At 42.3% G+C, this 22,564-nt stretch overlaps 1 protein-coding gene across 1 annotated transcript in view; it reads right to left on the bottom strand.

Annotated features, from left to right (window-relative positions):
- The window catches only part of grin3a (glutamate receptor, ionotropic, N-methyl-D-aspartate 3A), a 101,135-nt gene extending 87,529 nt beyond the window's left edge, over positions 1 to 13,606 (bottom strand). Inside the window, exon 1 of the mRNA XM_015976536.3 lies at positions 11,202 to 13,606. Within this exon, the coding sequence (XP_015832022.3) occupies positions 11,202 to 11,957 (756 nt within the window). The 5' untranslated portion in view covers positions 11,958 to 13,606. The remainder of the gene's footprint in view (positions 1 to 11,201) is intronic.
- Positions 13,607 to 22,564: the final 8,958 nt, after the last annotated feature.

Here is a 22,564-nt window from a genome sequence, read left to right as displayed (position 1 = left end):
TAGTTAACTAGTAAGGCCTAAATTCTCTCTAGTTAACTAGTTAAAATGTTTCATATCTTACTAGTTAACTAGTATTGCTCAGTGTGTTCACTAGTTAACTAGTGGACAGATCAATGTCCACTAGTTAACTAGTTAAAACACATTTAGTTTTTACTAGTCAACTAGTAAGGTACAAAAACTCGTACTAGCTGACTACTGAATGTAAAAATCCCACTTGTTAACTTTGCCCAATTTGGCCAGCCGCTTGAGCATTAATTCTGATATCTTGTCAACAGGTCAACTAGTTAACTAGTGAGGGTCAAACTGTACACGCTAGTTAACTAGTGAACACATTTTGACCTTCACTAGTTAACTAGTTGACACAAAAATGGCTCATTAGTTAACTAGTAAAGGCCAAAATGCATACCAGTCAGCTAGTTGAAGGTATTTGTGTCTCACTAGTTAACTAGTCAGGGTCAAAATGAGCCCACCAGTTAACTAGTGGGAGACGGAAATGTTCACTAGTTAACTAGTGAACACATTTTGGCTTCACTAGTTAACTAGGTGACACAAAATGGCTCACTAGTTAACTAGTAAAGGCCAAAATGCATACCAGTCAGCTAGTTGAAGGTTTTTGTGTCTCACTAGTTAACTAGTGATGGCCAAAATGTGCACACCAGTTAACTAGTGACAGAAGAAATGCCCACTAGTTGACTAGTGAACACATTTTGGCTTCCTAGTTAACTAGGTGACACAAAAATGGCTCACTAGTTAACTAGTAAGGGCTAAAATGCATACCAGTCAGCTAGTTGAAGGTTTTTGTGTCTCACTAGTTAACTAGTGACAGTTCAAAGTGTCCACATGTTCACTAGTGAAGGCAAAACTCCTAACTAGTTAAGTAGTTGGAGTAGGGCAGTGCCACTAGTTAACTAGTGAACCATTAATGACTCACTAGCTAGCTAGTTGATTGTAGCAGGCTCACTAGTTACCTAGTTGATGCATCCATTGTCCAAACTAGTTAACTAGTGAGGACATAAATGTATACTAGTAAACTAGTTCAAGCCTACATTCACACTAGCTAGCTAGTTGCACAGAATTCTAATTAGGAGGCAGAGAATTTCTCAAATTGAGGCTTTCTATTGGCTCACTATGTTAAAATAAAATATGACAACCAATCACAGTGCGGAATTTTGCAAAATCCCACCCCAAACATTTGCATGCGGCACACAAGTTAACATGCTGGCCAGAGGAACCTCAGCTAGTAAACTAGTAGTGGCTTCAGTGTGACACTTACATGTAAACTTGTGAAGGCGGAACTGCTCACTAGTTAACTAGAGAGGGTACAAATGTCCACTAGTTAACTAGTGAGGTGCAAAATAAGTGTCACTAGTTCACTAGTGGGCCCCAAAACGCCCACAAGTTAACTAGTAAGGTGTGGATATGCTCACTAGTTAACTAGTGAGGTGCAGATTTGCTCACTAGTTAACTAGTGCACCCTTAAGTGCCCACTAGTTAACTAGTAAGGTGCAACAAAGCATCACTAGTTAACTAGTAAGGTGCAGATATGCTCACTAGTTAACTAGTGGGCCCCAAAACGCCAACTAGTTAACTAGTAGGGTGCAGATTTGCTCACTAGTTAACTAGTGAGGCGCAGATATGCTCACTAGTTAACTAGTGACGTGCAGATTTGCTTACTAGTTAACTAGTGAGGCGCAGATATGCTCACTAGTTAACTAGTGAGGTGCGGATTTGCTCACTAGTTAACTAGTGAGGTGCGGATTTGCTCACTAGTTAACTAGTGAGGTGCAGATTTGCTCACTAGTTAACTAGTGAGGTGCGGATTTGCTCACTAGTTAACTAGTGAGGTGCGGATTTGCTCACTAGTTAACTAGTGAGGTGCAGATATGCTCACTAGTTAACTAGTGAGCATATCTGCACCTCACTAGTACCTCACTAGTTAACTAGTGAGCATATCTGCACCTCACTAGTTAACTAGTGAGGTGCGGATTTGCTCACTAGTTAACTAGTTGCATCTAAAAACACATACAAGCTGACCATTTTTGTCCACTAGTTAACTAGTGGAACAATAGAAATTTCACCAGTTTACATGTGTGGCAGTGCAGCAGCTCACTAGTTAACTAGTGCCTGAAACACAAATTATGCATATTCTAATGAGAAGGCGGGCAGAAGACTCCTGTTGGGTATAAGAATCCCACCCAGTCTAAAACGTATGTGCTGTGGCCTCACAATCTGATGGGTGTCCCTGAGCGCCAAGGCTTGCACTCATTAGTCATGGTTTGACACCTACTGGTTGGTCGTTGCGGCGGGTTCGAATCCCGCAAATGGCATTCCGCAATTGCTGTAACATTATTTATTTTCTCTTTGTGTTGTAATGTTCAAAGTTTTATTGTTTTACTGCTTTTATTCCCCCCTCCCAAATCAAGTAAAGCACCTCGTTTGGTGTCGTGTAAGGGAGATCAGTTGGCGAGTTCAAGTCCCATTTAGGAGAATTGGAATTTAGTGTGCCAGTAATTTTATTGTAGTTCATTTTTGTTTGGTATTGAAAGTTTGGTATTGAAAAAGGCTATATTAAAAATAATTATTGATATATATATATATATATATATATATATATATATATATATATATATATATATATATATATATATATCCATCCATCCATCCATCCATCCATCCATCTTCCCAAGAAATAGATCAAATGACACTGAGGGAAAAAACTGTGGTTATTTTGGAGAGGGTGCTGGCTGCAAAACCACAAAGGCGGAGCTGCACCCCGCCCATTCACGCAAACTCAGCCTAGCCCACTGACTTCCGTTTTTGTTTTCAACTTTATCGCAAACTGACCTGACCCACATGAATTACGGCTGTTACTAGTTTACAGTCGTTAATGCTATGTTCTATACTCCAATTAAACAAGATAAATATAACTTGCTACATGACAAAGACTGAATATATCTCGAAATGAAAAGGTTTCTTTTAGCGAATATCTGCCTACAGCTGGTCTAATAAAAGTGGTTTACAACAGCACTTCAATCTATTGAACGGCCTCTGGTAGTCTAGTGGTAAAATCGTCTGAGTTGGTTTTTGCTTTCCCCTCAGCTGATGCTGGTTCGATTCTCGGTGGGGTCATCAGCAGTCTATTTAGCCACATTCAATTTGTTTATATTTTAGTTGTAATGTTTCTTTTCAGCAAAATATTTATGTCGCTAAAAGTTCTTTGAATTTGGTCGTTCCTAAACAGCATTTTAGTTGAAACTCTGCTCACAAATGGACTCACACTGGCTAAATAAACGAATAAATAAATAAATAAACACATTATATGTTAAACGGTATACCAGTAAATTGTTGTAAACATAGTACTGGCAAGTGTAGCTAGAAATGAAGAAAAGAGGTTGTAAACTACCTAAAACTTACACTACTGGGAGGCGAAACAGCATGTCAACCTGACTCCATAACCACTACACCACCACATCTGTTATAAATCAAGTGGCGTTACATGTAATTGTGCTGCCCAGTGTGTCTCTGAGATGGGATGTATGGTTTATTGGCGGTGTCTCAGTAGAAGTCATTTCAGAAATAATTTGTCAGAAAATTCACAGAATATCCAGATTTGAGAACCAAGACCAGACCCGCTTCGGGGGAGGAGACCAAATTGAAGCTGAGATGGGAGGAAAATGCATGAATGAGGCTAAAAATGGCTTTGGCGTGTTTCTTATGAGGAAATGACAATATAACATGATTAAAAGTTCCAAAAGTTAGATTTTTAATTATATGGAACCTTTACAAAAACTGTTCAATTAACTTCTCAACTCCGTCCTCAATCTCGCATTTTTTAGCTACAACACCCTCTTTGGTTCCAGAATGCTATCAAGTCTGACAACTGGAAGGAATTAGACTGACTCTAATGGAATGGGCGGGGCTGATTCTGGAATGGGCGGGGCTGACTCTGGTGCAGCTCCACCTTCTGGTGCAGCTCCGCCTTTGTGGTTCTGCAGCAAGCACCACTTGTTATTTTGAGCTAGTACCAGAAGGCAGTGTAACCTTTTTTAGTTCTCTCCAGTCAAAACAAAACTTTAGACTTTTTTCTTTTTTAAATTTAACAGGGAACAGCAATCAATTGAACAGGGAACTGCAACCAGTAGTCACACAACAAAATAAAATCACACAAACAAAATAAAGTTACTCTCCTTTTTTCTTGGTGTCTGAAAAGGGCAGGGAAAACCATCAGACTCCAGTCACCCATCGAATGGACTCTTCACCCTCCTGCCCTCTGGGAAGCGCTACAGGAGCCTATGGACTAAGACTACCAGGTCCCGAAACAGTTTCTTCCCCACAGCTGTCAGACTCCTAAACTCTGCCTGCTGACATAACACCCCAAACCAGCAGCACCCTACATAAACTCTGTAGAAACAAGAAAGCCCTGGAAATTGATGCAGAGCGTCGCGGGATATGCCTGACTGGTCATATATATTACCTCTCATGACACTGACCTCTGACCCTATGAACTTGTGTATGTGATGAGTTTATTTACCTTTGATAGGGAGTTATGACCTCTGATTTTGTCAAAATCCTTCAACCCGTTCAGGAGATATTGCACACAAAAGCCAAATTTTCATATATACGGCCTCACACAACCTTGACCTTTGACCCTATGAGGTTTTGTACCTCATGAGTTTATTTACCTTAGATAGGGAGTTCTCACCTGCGATTTGGTCAAAGTATTTCAACCTGTTCAGAAGATATTGCACACAAAAACCAATTTTTCATATATACGGCCTCACACGACCTTTACCTTTGACCCTATGAGGTTGTGACCTGATCAGTTTATCTACCTTTGATAGGGAGCTATCACCTCTGATTTGGTCAAAATCATTCAACCCGTTCAGGCAATTTTTGATATATATATGACCTCACACAACCTTGACCTTTGACCCTATGACATTGTGTTCCTAATCAGTTCATGTACCCTTCATAGTAATAAAATACACAGGCGAGGGTCCGACTCTCTGGAGGACGCCATGTTGGATTCTATGTTTATTTAGCTGTATTTATGGTTTTGCTGGTGGTTTTTGACTCCTTTGAAAACTGTGCAACAACACTCTTCTTCTTCTTTTTCTCGTGTGTTATTTGGCGGATGGCACTCAACATAAAAAGATGCATTTCTCAAACAATTAATGTATTGGAGCGTGAACCTGAGTCATTAATCTCATATCCTAATTTGAGAGTTACAGCTAGAGTCCAGAGGGTTTTGTTGGCTTTATAAGCATTAGTTAGTAAGGTCCTCACTTGAACAAAAAATACAGCTTGTTTGCAGTGACTTTGGTATTTACTACCCCCTATTGCCAGAAATCTACACACTTTCCCTTTAAGCGCGTTGTCTCTTTAAGACTGGTCCTGGGTGACATTGGAGTTTACAGCGAGGCCGTAGAAATTCTCTGTCTGGATATTTATTGTGGAGATTAATGGACTAAAATGGGTTGCTGCACCGTGACTGTCTTCTCCTTTTTTTGGAGAGTAAAAACTATATTTTGGTTTTTAAATGCTGCCGCTGCACCGTGTTAAGAAATCATATTACTGGTTGGTTCGAAATGGGTTGAAATGTTCACATTTCTTCTTTGCTTTACATGCTGATCACTAAAGCGTGCTGTAATTAATATTGCGTTTTCGTAAAACGTAAGAGCAAACAAGGGGGATTTTAATTGACAAAAATAATAAAATCAGCACATTTCCAAGCCAACTGCGGTTAACATTGGCACGTCGGCTTGAAAAATATCTCCTTTTTGCCGTAAATAACACACATTTCATAGCTGTTGTGGGTTATGTATGTGTTCATCAGTGCTTGAGAACTGTAACTTTGGGGAGCGGGTCGTAATTGTGGGCTTTTAATGCGGTGCTGTCTGTGGCGAGGTGTTGGTAGGGTCTGATCGGAGCTGCAGCCAGAGCGTTTCTCCCGACCAGCGGCTGCTGGGAGCTGGTCCACGGTGAAGCAGCCCACGCAGCCGAACGAGGGCTTCCCGGCTAAGAGCTGACCGCAGCGGCCCCGACGACCGCGGGCCAGCGACCCGAGAAATAACATGGGGAGTCCTGCTGCTGCCTGCTGTTGTTTGTTTTCCGTAGTAAATACCTGAATATGCAGAGACTCAACAGGTCATTCAGTTGTGTGGTATCATTCAGATGATCAAATGAAATGTTGCAACATTAATATCAGTTTACCTGATCTTGATCAATAATCACATTGATGAATTGGTGCATGAATAACTACAGACCCTGCTTCCTGCAGCAGCTTTTTCTGCTCTAGATTTATGATCTGCTATTTGTATATTTCAACGAAAAAGACGGAAATGGCATTAATTATTTAGATTTATTTGTGGATTTTTTTGTCGATGTTAACCCTGTTGTGTCTCAGTTCATGAAGCTGTTTTCAATGTTTCCCGCGATGCGAGCAGCTGATTGTGCAGCAGATGGCCGCGGACATGATCAATTTCGAAGTGCTAGTTCTGGATCAAGAGAAAGCCTGCTGTGCTGTGCCGATGATTTTATTTTGCGAGGATGGATTGAGGAAGGGGGACACACATGCTTAAATATCGACTGTCGGCAATAATCAGATTCATACTCATAAAATACTTGTTTACATGTTTGTGTGTGTGAGTGTGTGTGTGTGTGTGTGTGTGTGTGTGTGTGTGTGTGTGTGTGTGTGACTCTGCCCACTAATCCGTTACGTATTTTGTTTCTTGTTGACATAAATACAAAAATTATGCAAAAGAAAAGAAGTGAAATAATGTACAAAACTAAAGTGTATGATCGAGTATCGAACCCGCAACCTTCACCATTGCAGGCGAACGCATTAGTCACTAGACCACCAACACTAGGTGCTACATCTCCTCGCTAATTTATACCTTTAAAACACTATGAGTGCTGGCAGGCTTTACAGCAACGTATGTAAAATAGAGCCTTTTTTATTATTATAAACTTGTCGCTTCCGTACAAATGTGAAACAATATATCTGACGGAGATTTCTGCGGAGTTTCTGCACTTTCCTGTCAACAGAAACAGACATGCTGTCTGCCGCTGCCTTCCGCCTCCAGGCTTTTTCAGACTAATAACTGAAAACTAAAGACTGCACACGTTAACTGAACAAAGATTACAGCAATACACCACAACTTTCTCGCTACAAATATCGTCAAAACATATTTATGTGCTCAAACGATCTTAGTTTATCAAATTTTCTCTTAGAACAGCCTGAACAGAGTCCGCCATACTTTCTCTGTTTCTCAGTCCTACATGGACCAATCACATAGCTGTTCTGCATTTCTTCATTTGCATGTAAAGGCCGGATTTGCTCACTAGCTAACTAGTGAGCAGTACAGCGGTCGAACTAGTTAACATGTTACACAGAATGCCAGCCAAGTGTGTATTTATTCAAATTCCACAAATTTACTAGTTTTAGGGGCATTTTTCTGCAGCTAGTTAACTAGTGACAGTGTTTTGTGTTCACTACTTAACATGTAAGGCTCAGTTTGCCCTCTATGAGCTAGTGAGAAAAAATTATAATGCAGATATGCTCACTAGTTAACTAGTGAGTGCTTCCTGTCCCATTACAAGTGAACTAGAAAGGCCAAATATGTCAACTAGTTAACTAGTGAAGGTAAATTTGTCACTAGTTAACTAGTAAGAACACATTTTTACATAACAAGTAAACTAGATTGCTCCAAAAACAGCAACTAGTGTGCGTCTTGTGCGCACTAGTTAACTAGTGAGCATATCTGCACCTCACTAGTTAACTAGTGAGCATATCTGCACCTCACTAGTTAACTAGTGAGCAAATCCGCACCTCACTAGTTAACTAGTGAGCAAATCCGCACCTCACTAGTTAACTAGTGAGCAAATCCGCACCTCACTAGTTAACTAGTGAGCAAATCCGCACTTCACTAGTTAACTAGTGAGCAAATCCGCGCCTCACTAGTTAGCTAGTAAGCAAATCCACACTTCACTAGTTAACTAGTGAGCATATCTGTGCCTCACTAGTTAACTAGTGAGCAAATCCGCACCCTACTAGTTAACTAGTTGGCGTTTTGGGGCCCACTAGTTAACTAGTGAGCATATCTGCACTTTACAAGTTAACTAGTGATGCTTTTTTGCACCTTACTAGTTAACTAGTGGGTGCTTTAGGGCACACTAGTTAACTAGTGAGCAAATCTGCACCTCACTAGTTAACTAGTGAGCAAATCCGCACATCACTAGTTAACTAGTGAGCATATCTGTGCCTCACTAGTTAACTAGTGAGCAAATCCGCACCCTACTAGTTAACTTGTTGACATTTTGGGGCCCACTAGTTAACTAGTGAGCATATCTGCACTTTACAAGTTAACTAGTGATGCTTTTTTGCACCTTACTAGTTAACTAGTGGGCGCTTTAGGACGCACTAGTTAACTAGTGAGCAAATCTGCACCTCACTTGTTAACTAGTGAGCATATCCGCACCTTACTAGTTAACTTGTGGGCGATTTGGGGCCCACTAGTGAACTAGTGACACTTATTTTGCACCTCACTAGTTAACTAGTGGACATTTGTACCCTCTCTAGTTAACTAGTGAGCAGTTCTGCCTTCACAAGTTTACATGTAAGTGTCACACTGAAGCCACTGCTAGTTCACTAGCTGAGGTTCCTCTGGCCAGCATGTTAACTTGTGTGCCGCATGCAAATGTTTGGGGTGGGATTTTACGAAATTCCGCACTGTGATTGGTTGTCATATTTTATTTTGACACAGGGAGCCAATAGAGAGTCTTAATTTGAGAAATTCTCCACCTCCTAATTAGAATTCTGCGCAACTAGCTAGCTAGTGTGAATGTAGACTTGAACTAGTTTACTAGTATACATTTATGTCCTCACTAGTTAACTAGTTTGGACAATGGATGCATCAACTAGGTAACTAGCGAGCCTGCTGCCATCAACTAGCTAGCTAGTGAGCCATTAATGGTTCACTAGCTAACTAGTGGCACTGACCTACTCCAACTAGTTAACTAGTTAGGAGTTAAGCCTTCACTAGTTAACTAGTGTGCACATTTTGGCCATCAATAGTTAACTAGTGAGACACAAAAAACCTTCAACTAGCTGACTGGTATGCACTTTGGCCTTTACTAGTTAACTAGTGAGCCATTTATGTGACAACTAGTTAACTAGTGAAGCCAAAATGTGTTCACTAGTTAACTAGTGCACATTTATGTCTACCACAAGTTAACTAGTGTGCACATTTTGGCCATCACTAGTTAACTAGTGAGACACAAAAACCTTCAACTAGCTGACTGGTATGCATTTTGGTCTTTACTAGTTAACTAGTGAGCCATTTATGTGTCAACTAGTTAACTAGTGAAGCCAAAATATGTTCACTAGTTAACTAGTGCGCATTTATGTCTACCACAAGTTAACTAGTGTGCACATTTTGACCCTCACTAGTTAACTAGTGAGACAAATACCTTCAAGTAGCTGACTGCTATGCATTTCTGCTTTTACTAGTTAACTAGTGAGCAGTTTTTGTGTCAACTAGTTAACTACTGAAGCCTAAATGTGTTCACTAGTTAACTAGTGCGCATTTCTGCTGTCACTAGTTAACTAGTGGGCACATTTTCACCCTCGATATTTAACTAGTTGACACAAACATGTCTAACTAGTTAACTAGTGGACAGAAATGGCTTACATGTTCATGACAATTCTGGCTGATATCCTGATATCAGAATAAATGCTCATTTGGCTTGCCATACCCTTGTACACACAGAACGGGAAATTATAAATTACACCAGAAACACACACAGACAAGCTCACTGAGGCAGCTCAGTAGGTGACAAGTGTCCCACATCCTTTCAGTCCCGCTAAGTAGTTTGAGTGTGTTTGTTTGAAGAATGACAAACAGACAAACATCAACAGTGGTCATCTTTGCTTTTCCCAGTTGGGCAAAGTGTAGAAAATTGCTAAACGCATTAACACATTCTACCTTAACACACACTGCAGAGAAACTATGATGAAGCTCCAATTTAAATAATTCAAGGTGTTTACTCTTTTAACAAATTTTCTATTGCTCTTTTTTAAAGTACAACACTACAGAAAATTCCCAATTAGTCATTTTGGCATAAGAGTTGATGTATCTGCTCATGAAGCTGATTAACCTTTTACTAAAGTGGCAAACTCATAATGACAGAGGAATCAAAAAGCGCTACATCAGTTTCCAAATATAAAATCTCAATGGGAGATTGAATCCCTTGTGGGCTTTTTAATACCCAGTGCCCAATATGCCTAGATATCCATAAATGGTGTTTTATATTGATTGTTAGGATGTAACCATTTAAAGCTTGTGTGATGTTTTGAATTCAATTAAATATTTTCCTTGCTCATTTAGGATTGTATATTGCACAGAAAAGAAACTATGAGCATGACGAGGACATTAAAGTCATAAAAAATTGTCTACTTTCAAAACGCCCAATGGAAGAGGATCTATCAAGCAAGAAGTGTTCCTGCATGAGTGAGTTGTTTTCTGTATGCTACACGTATAGCATCAGATACAGGGCTGCAGGCTGCTTCTCCTTGGAACACTTGGCTTTTCTGTTGATGCATCTCAGTAACTGTTACTGACATTTATTCTTTGTCACAGCTTAAATAGAAGTAGTTTGCAGCTTTACTGGTATAAAACATCAACAAAACCGTTTGACACTAAATGCATGTCAATGAGAAGTGAGAATTCAAAATTATCACGTCATATTGATTCAAAGTCTGACTGATTTGACCGGATTGTGCTGTGTGCTTGGCCTCTATTATGCTTTTTTCTATCTGGAGGGTTTGTTTATATATAATTTAGATTTTTCCCAAAACATGTCAAAACAGAACAGGATATTTAATTGTCTGGCCCTTGCCAGCTACTCTGGTGAATACGTTCATTTCAGCACCACGGACAGCGTAAATTAATCTCGCTCTGTTTGATTAAAACAACTGATCACTCATGAATGATTCTGTGGAAACTGATAAAGATTAAAACGTTTAGCGGAGTTTACAGCATAAAACACACTTTGAACTAGTCTGGCTGTAAAGCTGGATCTTGTCTTGTTCTCGTGCCAGTCTAGTTAACGAATTTACAGTCCACTTGGTGGGCCATGAAGAGGTGATCAACAGTTAGGAGCAGTTCAGAAGTAGAATAAAAGAAACGTTTTTTTCTTACCTCGCTGTGACGCGAGAACTCCCTCTGCACAACGCTGACAACTGGCACCTGAAGCGCAAGTGAAACGAATTCCAGTTTGAGGAGCTCGTCCCGGTTCCGCGGGAAGGCGATCATGGCGGAAACACCTTGCACGACCACGGTGTGACACACGCTCTCCAAGAACGACAACGGGTCCTCGTCCTCGGGAAAGCCCGTGGAGGAGTGCGAAAACGCGGGTAGTTCTCCAAGCGCCGATCCCACTGCCATGACAAGCTCCAGAGACAAATTGTAAGGCAGCAATCCGGCCTGGTTAAGAGCCTCGGCTGCCATCAGAACCGAATCTCGGGGTGAGAACACTCGATCCTCTTTCGGAGGGGGGTTCCCCTCCCGTTGTCTCACCTGGCTTTTACTCCTGTTAGTGCCCCGCTGGCTGTTAGCGGTGACTCTGGTCCTGAGGTTTCCATATCCAGGCGCGCCGGCACTTGTTTGAACCTGTTTCTTTAACTCCAGCAACTGCTCTCTTGCCAAAGCTTCTCCGGTTTCCCCAGAACCGCTGCCAGCAGCAGTGTACAGAAAGCGGGGCTGAACGTGCAGAGCCCCCACCCGAACAGTGTGGCCGATCCGTTTCAGCACCTGGCACGGCTGTGGGTGCGAATGAGCGCATGGCAGGAGAAAAAGGAGAGCGCACAGCAGGAAACGTAGTGGCGGCGAGACACCGGTGCCTGGTCGAGCTGTCGAGCCATTCATCATCATCCTCATCACCACCGACTTCTTCATCCCCGCTCCACAACTGCACCGGATTCCCCGTCCAACCACACAGCAGCCCAACGGCGGGGCCGCTCCGTCGGTCCCCCTGCTGGCCCCCAGCCTTTGACCCTAGTGCGCCGCGCCAACCAGCTGCAGCCCTGGCTCCAGCTCCCACTCCGGCTCCAGCTCGCGTTAAAGTTGTGCGTTTCTCCTCGGACACGGACAACAGGCTGTTGAGGCGCAAGATCAGGCACGAGCCGCACGCAAGCAAAAGGTGATCCCCCAAAGTGCTGTTTTTCATCTCAAAGGATTTTTATTTTCTGGCCAGCTGATTACAAAACAAATCCGGCCAATCAAACGATATTATTCCCACATATCCCAGCGACAGAAGCAAGAGTGTAGGCTAGCCCAGAGGAGAACATGTCGAAAAGAGGTTAATGCGCACAAAACACATTCCAAAACAGAGAAATCCTCCAGAACAAAATTAAAAAGTAAAATAGACGTGATGATGAAAGGCTTCGAGAAAAATCATCCCATTATCATCCACAGTATCGGGGCCAGCACAGCAGCACTTCCCCTGGTACTCTCGCTGATACACACAACATCGATTGTTTATTTATTTATTTCCAACGCAATAAACGCGTTGAAGAGCGCAGGCGCTGCTTGGCTCCAGCCAACTTCTGTACTGACACTTGCACTGGCGAGACCCCTGGCACCAAAGTGCGGTGCCTTTACGCAAGCTCCAAAGACATTCAATCCCAGTCTGCTTTTCTTATTTCTACAGGGTGTAAGCAGTGTTTGAAACAAACAAGTACAATGTTCTCAAATGAAGAAGCAAATGTTTAGAATGTTTCACACAGCACATATCAGCTTTCTTGTGACACATTAGAAAATGCCACGTTTATTCTGTTTGGTCAAATGTTTTTGACTAAAGTTTACAACTTTGGAACCAGTCGCCATCAAACATTTGTTCCACCCTTGCTGTAAATAGGAAATATTTATACACACACACACACACACACACACACACACACACACACACACACACACACACACACACACACACACACACACACACACACACACACACACACACACACATCTTCCCACTGGCCTTCAGCACAAGTTCACTTAAAATATTTTTGTTTCTGGTTCAGTCAATTATTTATTTATTTATTTATTATCAGCAGTGAGCTTTTATATATTTCTGATGGGCTTGGTAGGTTTTTGTGTATTCTGTTTTGTTTGTGTTCATTTGTAACCAAACCCTACTTGGATAAATTCACTACTTTGTATGATGAAACTTGGAACTCCAACAGCTTGATGGTGGCACAGGAGTTAAGTGCTCGCCTCGCAATCGGAAGGTCGCAGGTTCAAGACCCGCTCAGTCTGTCGCTGTCGTTGTGTCCTTGGGCAAGACACTTAACCCACATTGCCTGCTGGTGGTGGTCGGAGGGACCGGTGGCGCCAGTGCTCGGCAGCCTCGCCTCTGTCAGTGCGCCCCAGGGCAGCTGTGGCTACATTGTAGCTCATCCCCACCAGTGTGTGCATGTGTGTGTGAATGGGTGAATGACTGGTTGTGTTGTAAAGCGCCTTGGGGGGTTCCAGGACTCTAGAAGGCGCTATATCAAATACAGGCCATTTACCATTTTTTACCATAATATATATATTTTATTTTTTTATCTATTTTTTTGCGCTTTCTGCTTTTTTTGTTTTGTTCATGTAATTGTTTATATCTGGAATGTATTGTGAGTCAATAAATAACAAATTTGTTTAAAATTTTAATTCATAGTTTGAGATTTTATTACATATTTTAATGCAGAATTTCATTATAATCTATCCATCCATCCATCCTCTTGCGCTTATTCGGAGCCAGGTCGCGGGGGCATCAACCTAAGTCAAGAGGCCCAGACTTCCCTCTTCCCAGTTACTTGGGCCAGCTTTTCTGGGGGAACCCCAAGGCTTTCCCTCGCAAGAGACATAGTCCTTCCAGTCTTGGGTCTTCCTTTAGGTCTCCTCCTGGTTGGATGTGCCCGGAAAACCTCACCAGGGAAGTATACTGGAGGCATCATAAGAAGGTGCTTGAGCCAACTCAACTTGCTCCTCTTGATGTGGAGGAAGGGTGGATCTACTCCGAGCCCCTGCTGGATGACCAAGCTTCCCAAACAACCTGTGGAGAAAATTCATTTTGGTCGCTTGTATCCGCAATCTCATCATCGTCAAGTTTATTTGTAATGTGCTTTCATAGAAGGTGAACCAAAGCACTGCACATGCATAAAATAATTTAAAACAACACTGACTCAAGCAAGGGCTCACAAAATATACATTAAGACAAATAAAAACAGATGATAAAAGCAAAACTTTATAAAATAACACACTAAAACAGGATAAAATAAAACTATAATATGTAAAACAATGGCTAACTCACAAGCTGAAGAACGCTACAGTATCGCTCAAGTCTCATTCCAAGTCTTGTTCTTTTGTTCACTACCCAAAGCTCATGACCGTGAGGGTAGGAACATAGATCAACCAGTAAATCGAGATCTTTGCCGTCTGGCTCAGCTCTCTCCACCACGACAGATCGGTACAACGGAGTTGGTGGAGTCCAACTCTCATCGGGAACAAGCTTGACTTACGGCTGGAATTGTGGATCAAGCTCTTACACCGGTTATACAGGGACCTAACAGCCCTTTTCAGAGGGCCTGGTACCTCATACCCCTACAGTACCCTCCACAGGGACCCCCGAGTGACACGGTCGAACACCTTCTCCAAATACACAGAACACATGTAGATTGGTTGGGTGAATTTCCACGCACCCTCCAGGATCCCCCTAGGTTATGGAGCTGGTCCAGTGTTACACGGCCAGGATGAAAACCACATTGCTCCTCCTGAATCTGAGGTTTGACAATCCAAAGGACCCTCCTCTTCAGAACCCCTGAATAGGCCTTACCAGACCTCCCAACCACACCTCTCTAGGTCTCACTGTCACTGCCTATGTGATTTTCTCAATATAATTAAAATACGTAAATTTACTGACATAAGTTTGGAATATTTTTTCAGCCCAAATTTTCCTATCCACATCTCCTGGACAGAGGACTACTGATCAAAAGCTTTTTTCATGTGGGTATTGAGATACTTGCACATAAGCCACTTCTGGAATTTAGCGTGTTAATACTCTTCCTGTCGATATGAGGTAAAAAATATACTTCTATGTCATCAATCTTTCTGTCTGTTTTCACTCACCTCCTATGGTTCCCATGAGTAAATGGTCATAGGAGAAGGGTGAGACCAAAAACAGTTTAAAACACAAGAGGACAAGAGTGTCACCGCTGGTTTAAAGGACTGGACCCAAATGCAGAGTTCGGCAAAACAAGGCTTTTATTTAGGCAAAGGCTTATCTAACTAAGGATCCAAAAATGATCAAAAAAACAAAACTGAGTCAAAGGACCCAGAGATCAGTAGCTTAATGCCTGGATGGAACGAGAGAATGATAACTAACGAATTGGCAACTGAAAGAGAACAGAAGCTGGTTAAATACACGCAATAACAGCTGGGAGAAATCAGAGTGATGAGGATCAGCAAACAGAAATGAAACAGGAGAGGTGACACCAAAATAAAACAGGAAGTGGGATGGAAGAACAGGTCTCACAGCAGGGCGTGACAAAGAGTTACTGACTTGGAGGGTTACCCAGGTCCTGACCTGGAGTCAGGCCTGGGTTTGGGGTGAGTGCCAATGCATGACAGCTGAACTTTCACCAATCAGTCCCAAAGCAAGCTATGAAGGCATGTCCACCTGGATACACCACCTGCAGGAGGAACACAAAGGGTTCAGTGCAGAAGCTTTGGAAGTCCAGTCCCCAGAATATAAAACAGGATCAATCAACCAATCAATCAACCAATCATCAATCAATCAATCAATCAATCAATCAATCAATCAATCAATCATTTACATACCTGGAATGCGACCAAAGTGCTCTACAGGTACATAAATCCTCAAGTAACATTTCTGACTTGTTTGCTCACCTGCGTGGACTTTTGGCAGACTCTTTGAAGTTCAAAACTTAAGTTTTCATGTCAATGATCAATAAAACAATTGGATTACAAGCAAACAGAAATTATTCTAGCAAATGATTGCATCTGATAAGGATGGAGAAAAAATGAGAGAGAGAGAGAGAGAGAGAGAGAGAGAGAGAGAGAGAGAGAGAGAGAGAGAGAGAGAGAGAGAGAGAGAGAGACTAATTTGTTACCATTTTTGCTGAAAGGGATGAAGGTTTGATGCTGTGATAACTCACAGGTCAGAAAATCAGCAGCCTCATTCTAAATTTGAACAACTAATGGTTTGTCAATAGTCTGATTTAGAATAATGATTTGTTAATGGTCCAATTTAAAATGAGAGCTGTTGGAAGCTTGATGACCTTGATGGATTCCCTTTAGACTGACCTCCAAAAAAGGGAGAGAAAAGAATAGAAGAGTGGTAAATAGTCTTTGAGGAGAAGAGGATCGCTGTAGGAAAAGATCGATAAGAAGAGAGAATTTGGAAATTGAATGGAGCAAAGAAAGATTCAAATAGGGTGAGAAAGGGAGGAAAATTCAATTTAGTACAATTCAGTTCTATTTGTGTAGCTCCAGAGTACAACACATGTCATCTCAGGGCATTTTACATGGTGCAGCAAGGTCAAGACCCAATGTTATGGAGAGAAACCCGACAATTTCCCATTTAAAAAGCATGACAAGAGGACTGGAGAGGTGAGTCCTATAAAGTCAGGAGTAGAGAGAGGACAGAAGCAGGTAAATAACAACAGAAAAGGAGATAATACAAAATGCTCTTGCTGCTGAGGCCTGTTTCAAGCATCAAGGGTACTGGAGTTACAGAGGAGAGATACTTCATGTCTCTGAAGAAAAGAAACAGTAAAAATGCATTTCAGCAGACAGACACATTCAACACGAGAAGTGCTGAAGAGCCATCAGTGCAAAAAGTAATTCTATAGCGCAAAATAACCCATCAAAAGGCTTTGGGGTGGAGTGCTAACTGTAATTTTACCTCTTGATGAAAATATGTTTCAATCCCATAAATGCTGAATATCATGTCGACCATTTGAGTTGAGCTTAGAGGATGTTGCAACCTTAGTGTTTATTTTCTGTTCACCCATTAAACGGGACAAATAATGCAGTAAAATTCAAAACGCTGATTTGAATCTGTAAGAAGCATAAGACATTTTCTTTCGGCTTTCATCTATCCCAGGAGCCCTGATAAAGGCCATTCTAACCCCCATAAATCAGCCTTGCTGTGAAAAGAGTTTACCTCTCCCACTTGGCCAGGACATAAATATGGTAATGAGCTGCTTGTTGATTGGTTGGTTAAAACCAGAAGGCCTTAGACACTGGAGACTGCAGGTTGGAGGATGCGCTCAAGATTGTGACATTTTTATGAGAGGTTTCTACGAAAATAAGTTTTTCTCTGGCATTTTAAACTTTCTTATCCAAGTTAAAGTCCCAGCTCACCACTGTATTAAGATAAAGAGTTAAACTGCTGATTTAACCCGCCTACCATCCTATTGGGTGACCTCGCAAAGAAAGTTGACCATTGAGCAGGGTTTATGGTTTATCCCTTGAGGTCCACATGGTAGGGGTGAAGTGGGGCTCACTCCTCACCCCTGTCACGTGGACCTCAAGGGATAAACCATCAGTCCTGCTCAATGGTCAACTTTCCTGGCGGAGTCACCCATGAGGACAATGGGAGGGTTAAAAAAATTGTGGAATTGAGAACTATCACCCAGACTCATTTAAAGGGGCATTATGGAAGTTTGACAGCCAAAACATGTCTAGAAATAATAATTTCTTCTTCATACATTCTCCTGCAATGCCCTGGTCCTGTAGAATGAGCCCTGGCATTTTACTGTGATTGCCTGGTTTTCTGTAAAATCACAGAAAAAGAGAGCTGCTCTGGTCGAGCAGGCTTCTTCATGTACGTTCACGCTCAGGCATAGCCCGTAGCATTTGCTATCGGTAGCTTTAGCAGCAGAGAGTGAGGTAGTGCCAACTCAGCGACTTTGTCGCTGTTCCTAACGCCTAGTGATGAACCTAGCTACATTTCTGAGGACCCTTAGTTACTTTCTTCTAGATATTTCCTGCAAATTAGCACCAAAATAGCCATTTTCGCTCTGAACCGTTCTTTGAACATTGTTTCAGATGTCATCAAGGATATAAAAGTTACAGATACAGAAGATGCTAACAGTGCTTTAGCTCACCTAGTAAGACGTCTGACTCTCGTGCAGAAGACCTGGGTTTGATTCTGGATGTGAACATAATTTATTTAGAGTTTATTTTAATGGTATATTTTTTTACAGTAAGATTCCTATATTTTTATTTGAGACTAGCCGGACGGCATTGAATTCACAGATAAAAAATATGTGGGTTCAACTTTCATTTTGGAACAATTTTTCAAGCAAGGGAAGGGAATGGTCTGTGAAGCTGACGGACTGACCCATCTTGAACCTTTGTTGGCTGTGCTGAAGATAAAGGTACCGAACCAAATTATTTAATTAATTAGCTGTGCGTTCTCCTGTCCTCTGGGCCACACACACACACACACACACACACACACACACACACACACACACACACACACACACACACACAGGACCGTCTCATCTGTTATTTTCGTTAAGGAGTGTGCACGTACAGCATGCGCGCCTCGTGCACGAGCCTACTATTGAAGCTGCCATTACGCTTTTGGCCTGAGGGGGCAATCGCGAGCATAAAAATCCAAAACTCCATAAAGTCCCTTTAAAGTGAAAGTCACCTCCCAAATAAACTTTAATTTTATTGTTTTGCTGTTAAACTATATAAATGTCTAATTATGCTGCAGACACATATAGTCAATACTTGTCACTTTAGTGCATCTCACTTCAAATTTAAATATTCTGTCAGTGTTGCGCCCTCTTCAGGTAAAAAACTCTGCACTACATTTGAATTTAAATCTGCCATTGTTATTGGCTAAGTGGAACCCATGGCGTTAGCTGGTACCATTTAATGTCACAATGCTCCGCCCTTGCGGTCTGTCAGGCAACACCTCCATGTGGCGCATTTTTCAAACAGGAAATGGGAGTGGAGTTAGACTGGTAGGGGGCGACTTGCTTTTTAAAGTTATTAAACTTTTCAAAGGCCTTTTATTTTTCACTCTTTCTTCTTTCAATTCTCTGTATGTAGTTATTTAATTTCAAACGTCCTTTGGGGGTGTTCTTTCAACTTTGTCCTTCTAACTTTAGTTTTATTCATGTCTGCACATCTGTGTGTCCACTTGTCAAACTTGCCATGTCCACTTCTTTGTTTACATCTTCCATCTGTATGTGTCTTTCATGCTTAAAACCCCACCTGCTTTCACATGCCAGCCTGCCCTCCGGCTCAGTTCCCCTGTATGTCCTTTGTTTTGTCCCTGCCTGAATATCTGTCTGACCCCTTGTCTGGTTGAATATTTATCCACCAATCTCTGTCTGCCTTGGTTGTCTGCTTTCCTGACCATTTCTTTTACCTGGCAGCTTTCTCTTTGATGGGCTAACCTGTCTGTCTTCTTCTTTTGTCAACATCATCGCACAACTGTCTGACTACTTGTCGTTCTGCCTCCATGTCTGATACCTTGCTGTGTAGTTCATCTTCTGTATGGTGTGCAGCCTCTCTACACTTCACTGGGCTTTAAATCTGTCAAGCAATGTCTATATGTTGTCCTTGAGTGTGCGCGTGCGCGCACACACACCCAAACATCCACACACGCACACACGCACGCACACACACACTTAAAACTTTGAGATATTAACTATCATCTTATTTTCCTATTGTGATTTAAAGTAGTTCAGTGGGCTACACAACTAAAATTTAGTTCTGAAACTGATTCATAAAAAGAATCCAGTAAAGCATTCCTGTGCAGTTAAAAAAGTGTGTTTTCATTCTTTGGAAGAGCAATAAAAGGCTGTAACTGTTAAGAATTTCTGTTCATCAGCTCAATAGCAGTTCAGTCCATTTGCATGTTTTTCTCATTAACAGGATAGTTGCTTCAAGCCTTTTTATGCCTGTAGAATTAAGGTCCAAACTTTGAGTGCAACATTTTAAAATTATATTTAACAAACCTTCAGGCTCAAGTGTCGTCATGTTGCAGATTTGTTATTTCCCTTGAACATTTGTTGAAGTAACCCAGTGTTCCCCCCAGTGGCAGCAAATGTGGTTTAGAAGAATGTTTCATTCATGTGTTGCAGATATGATTCAGCAACCATTGTGCTTCAGAGTCCAGGCATTTTTCTTAAGATGCCCATCCATCCATCCATCCATTTTCATCCGCTTATCCGGAGTCAGGTCGCGGGGGCAGTAGCCTAAGGCAAGAGGCCCAGACTTCCCTCTCCCGAGCCACTTGGGCCAGCTCCTCCGGGGGAATCCCAAGGCGTTCCCTGGCCAGGTGAGAGACATAGTCCCTCCACCATGTCCTGGGTCTACCTCTAGGTCTCCTCCCAGTTAGACATGCCCAGAAAACCTCATCAGGGAGGCGTCCAGGAGGCATCCTAACCAGATGCCCAAGCCACCTCAACTGGCTCCTCTCGATGTGAAGGAGCAGCGGGTCTACTCCGAGCCCTCCCGAATGACCGAGCTTCTCACCCTATCTCAAAGGGAGAGCCCAGCCACTCTTCGGAGAAAACTCAATTTGGCCGCTTGTATCCGTGATCTCGTTCTTTCGGTCACTACTCAAAGCTCATGGCCATAGGTGAGGGTTGGAACATAGATCGACCGGTAAATCAAGAGATTTGCCTTTCAACTCAGGTCTCTCTTCACCACGACAGACCGGTACAACGCCCGCATCACTGCATATGCAGCACCAATCCGCCTGTCGATCTCACGCTCCAGTTTTCCCTCACTCATGAACAAGACCCTGAGATAAACTCTTCCACTTGGGGCAGGACCTCATCCCTGACCTACAGAAGGCATTCTACCCTTTTCCAAATCAAGACCGTGGTCTCAGATTTAGAGGAGCTGATTCTTATCCCAGCTGCTTCACACTCGGCGGCAAACCGCTCCAGCGAAAGCTGAAGTTCACGTTCTGATGAAGCCAGCAGGACCAGATCATCTGCAAAAAGCAGATACCTGATCCTCAGGCCACCAAAATGGATGCCCTCCACACCTTGGCTGCACCTAGAAATTCTGTCCATAAAGGTTATGAACAGAATCAGTGACAAAGGGCAGCCTTGGCGGAGTCCAACTCTCACTGGGAACGAGCCCGACTTACTGCCGGCAATGTGGACCAAGATCTGACACGGTCATACAGGGACCTAACAGCCAGTATCAGAGGGCCTGGTACCCCATATTTCTTGGTAAATATGTCATGAACTGAACTAGGAAGACCAGTGAAGACGCCAAACACAGTAAAAATATATTTTAAAAAAGTCATTATTTGAAGTAGAGTTACCAGAGTTGGGCGAGGCTGGAGACAGAGTCGGAGAGGAGGCGAGGGTCAAAACCAGATAGAACATGCAGATACGTGGAACAGGCAAGAGGCGAGGTTGAGGACAGGCGAAGGTCGTGGAGGCAGGCAGAGTTCAGGCAGGGGTCAGGAGAAAAACGAGGTCCAGAGGCAGAGATCAGGCAGGGTGAATTGCTGGAGAATTTACTGGCACGAAGTCTTCAATAATCTGGCACTGAATGACTGGATGGCTGGTTCTTTTGTAGCAGGGGAAACAGGTGTGAGTGATGAGCTGAGGAGTCAGAAGCAGGTGAAGTGGATGAAGCTGATTGTGGTAGTCAGGGAAACAGGGCTTGGCTGGGGTTTGATGATGAGACCAGGTGTGCTGCATGAAGGCAGAGGAGGGTGAAGGATTGGGAGTCATGACAAAAACTGTAACCATCACCAGCTTCAGTTCAGTTCTTGAACCAACATCACGGAGGAAGGGAACGGCCGTCCCTAAAACCTCCACCTGCTGTTCTGTCACACCGACAAGAATAGCTAAGAATAAACGAAACTGTAACCAGCTAACGAAACTCTACCCAGAGTTGTTGATTTCTGAGTTAATTTAAGACAAAAAACTCCTTCAGAGTGACGGACTTTAAGACGCCAATAGTTCATCAGTCGTGTGACCCACGGAGACAACCCAGGACTTATTTGGTCGCATAGAGGTCCTTCTACCATCCTCATCCCCAGAGGAAATCATCTCCACCTGACATCTCGGATCCGAAAGGGGGTCTCCGGAAAATGGGTGAGGTAGACACTGACCGACAGATGACATTTGATGCTGTTCTCTCTAAATAATTGAGTTAGCTGCAAAACCTCACTTCCATCCAGAACGCTTCTTCTCTCTGTGAAAGAAACCTTCTAATAATTCCATTCACGCATCCAAACTCGTATTCTCAATTTAGCTTCCATCCAGCCACAGGTGTTCTTTTAAAACAAGTTTAATATCAAAGCTGTTAAAAATTGTCATTAAATTGTCATCCATGAATTGTCGTTTATAATGTCGCTTCAAATCTTTAATTTTAAAATTGTTAGTAATAAAATTTCTTCATTTTTAAACTTGCCTCGTTATTGAAACGAAACACAGAAAAGGTATAATGTTTCTGGTTATTTGAAAGCAAAGATTCCTAGCTTCTGATTCAAAATAACT

The sequence above is a fragment of the Nothobranchius furzeri genome, chromosome 6, assembly GCF_043380555.1.
Source record: "Nothobranchius furzeri strain GRZ-AD chromosome 6, NfurGRZ-RIMD1, whole genome shotgun sequence".
NCBI lineage: Eukaryota > Metazoa > Chordata > Actinopteri > Cyprinodontiformes > Nothobranchiidae > Nothobranchius > Nothobranchius furzeri.
Note: the sequence above shows the minus strand (reverse complement) of the source record. Positions and strands in the feature narration are given on the sequence as shown.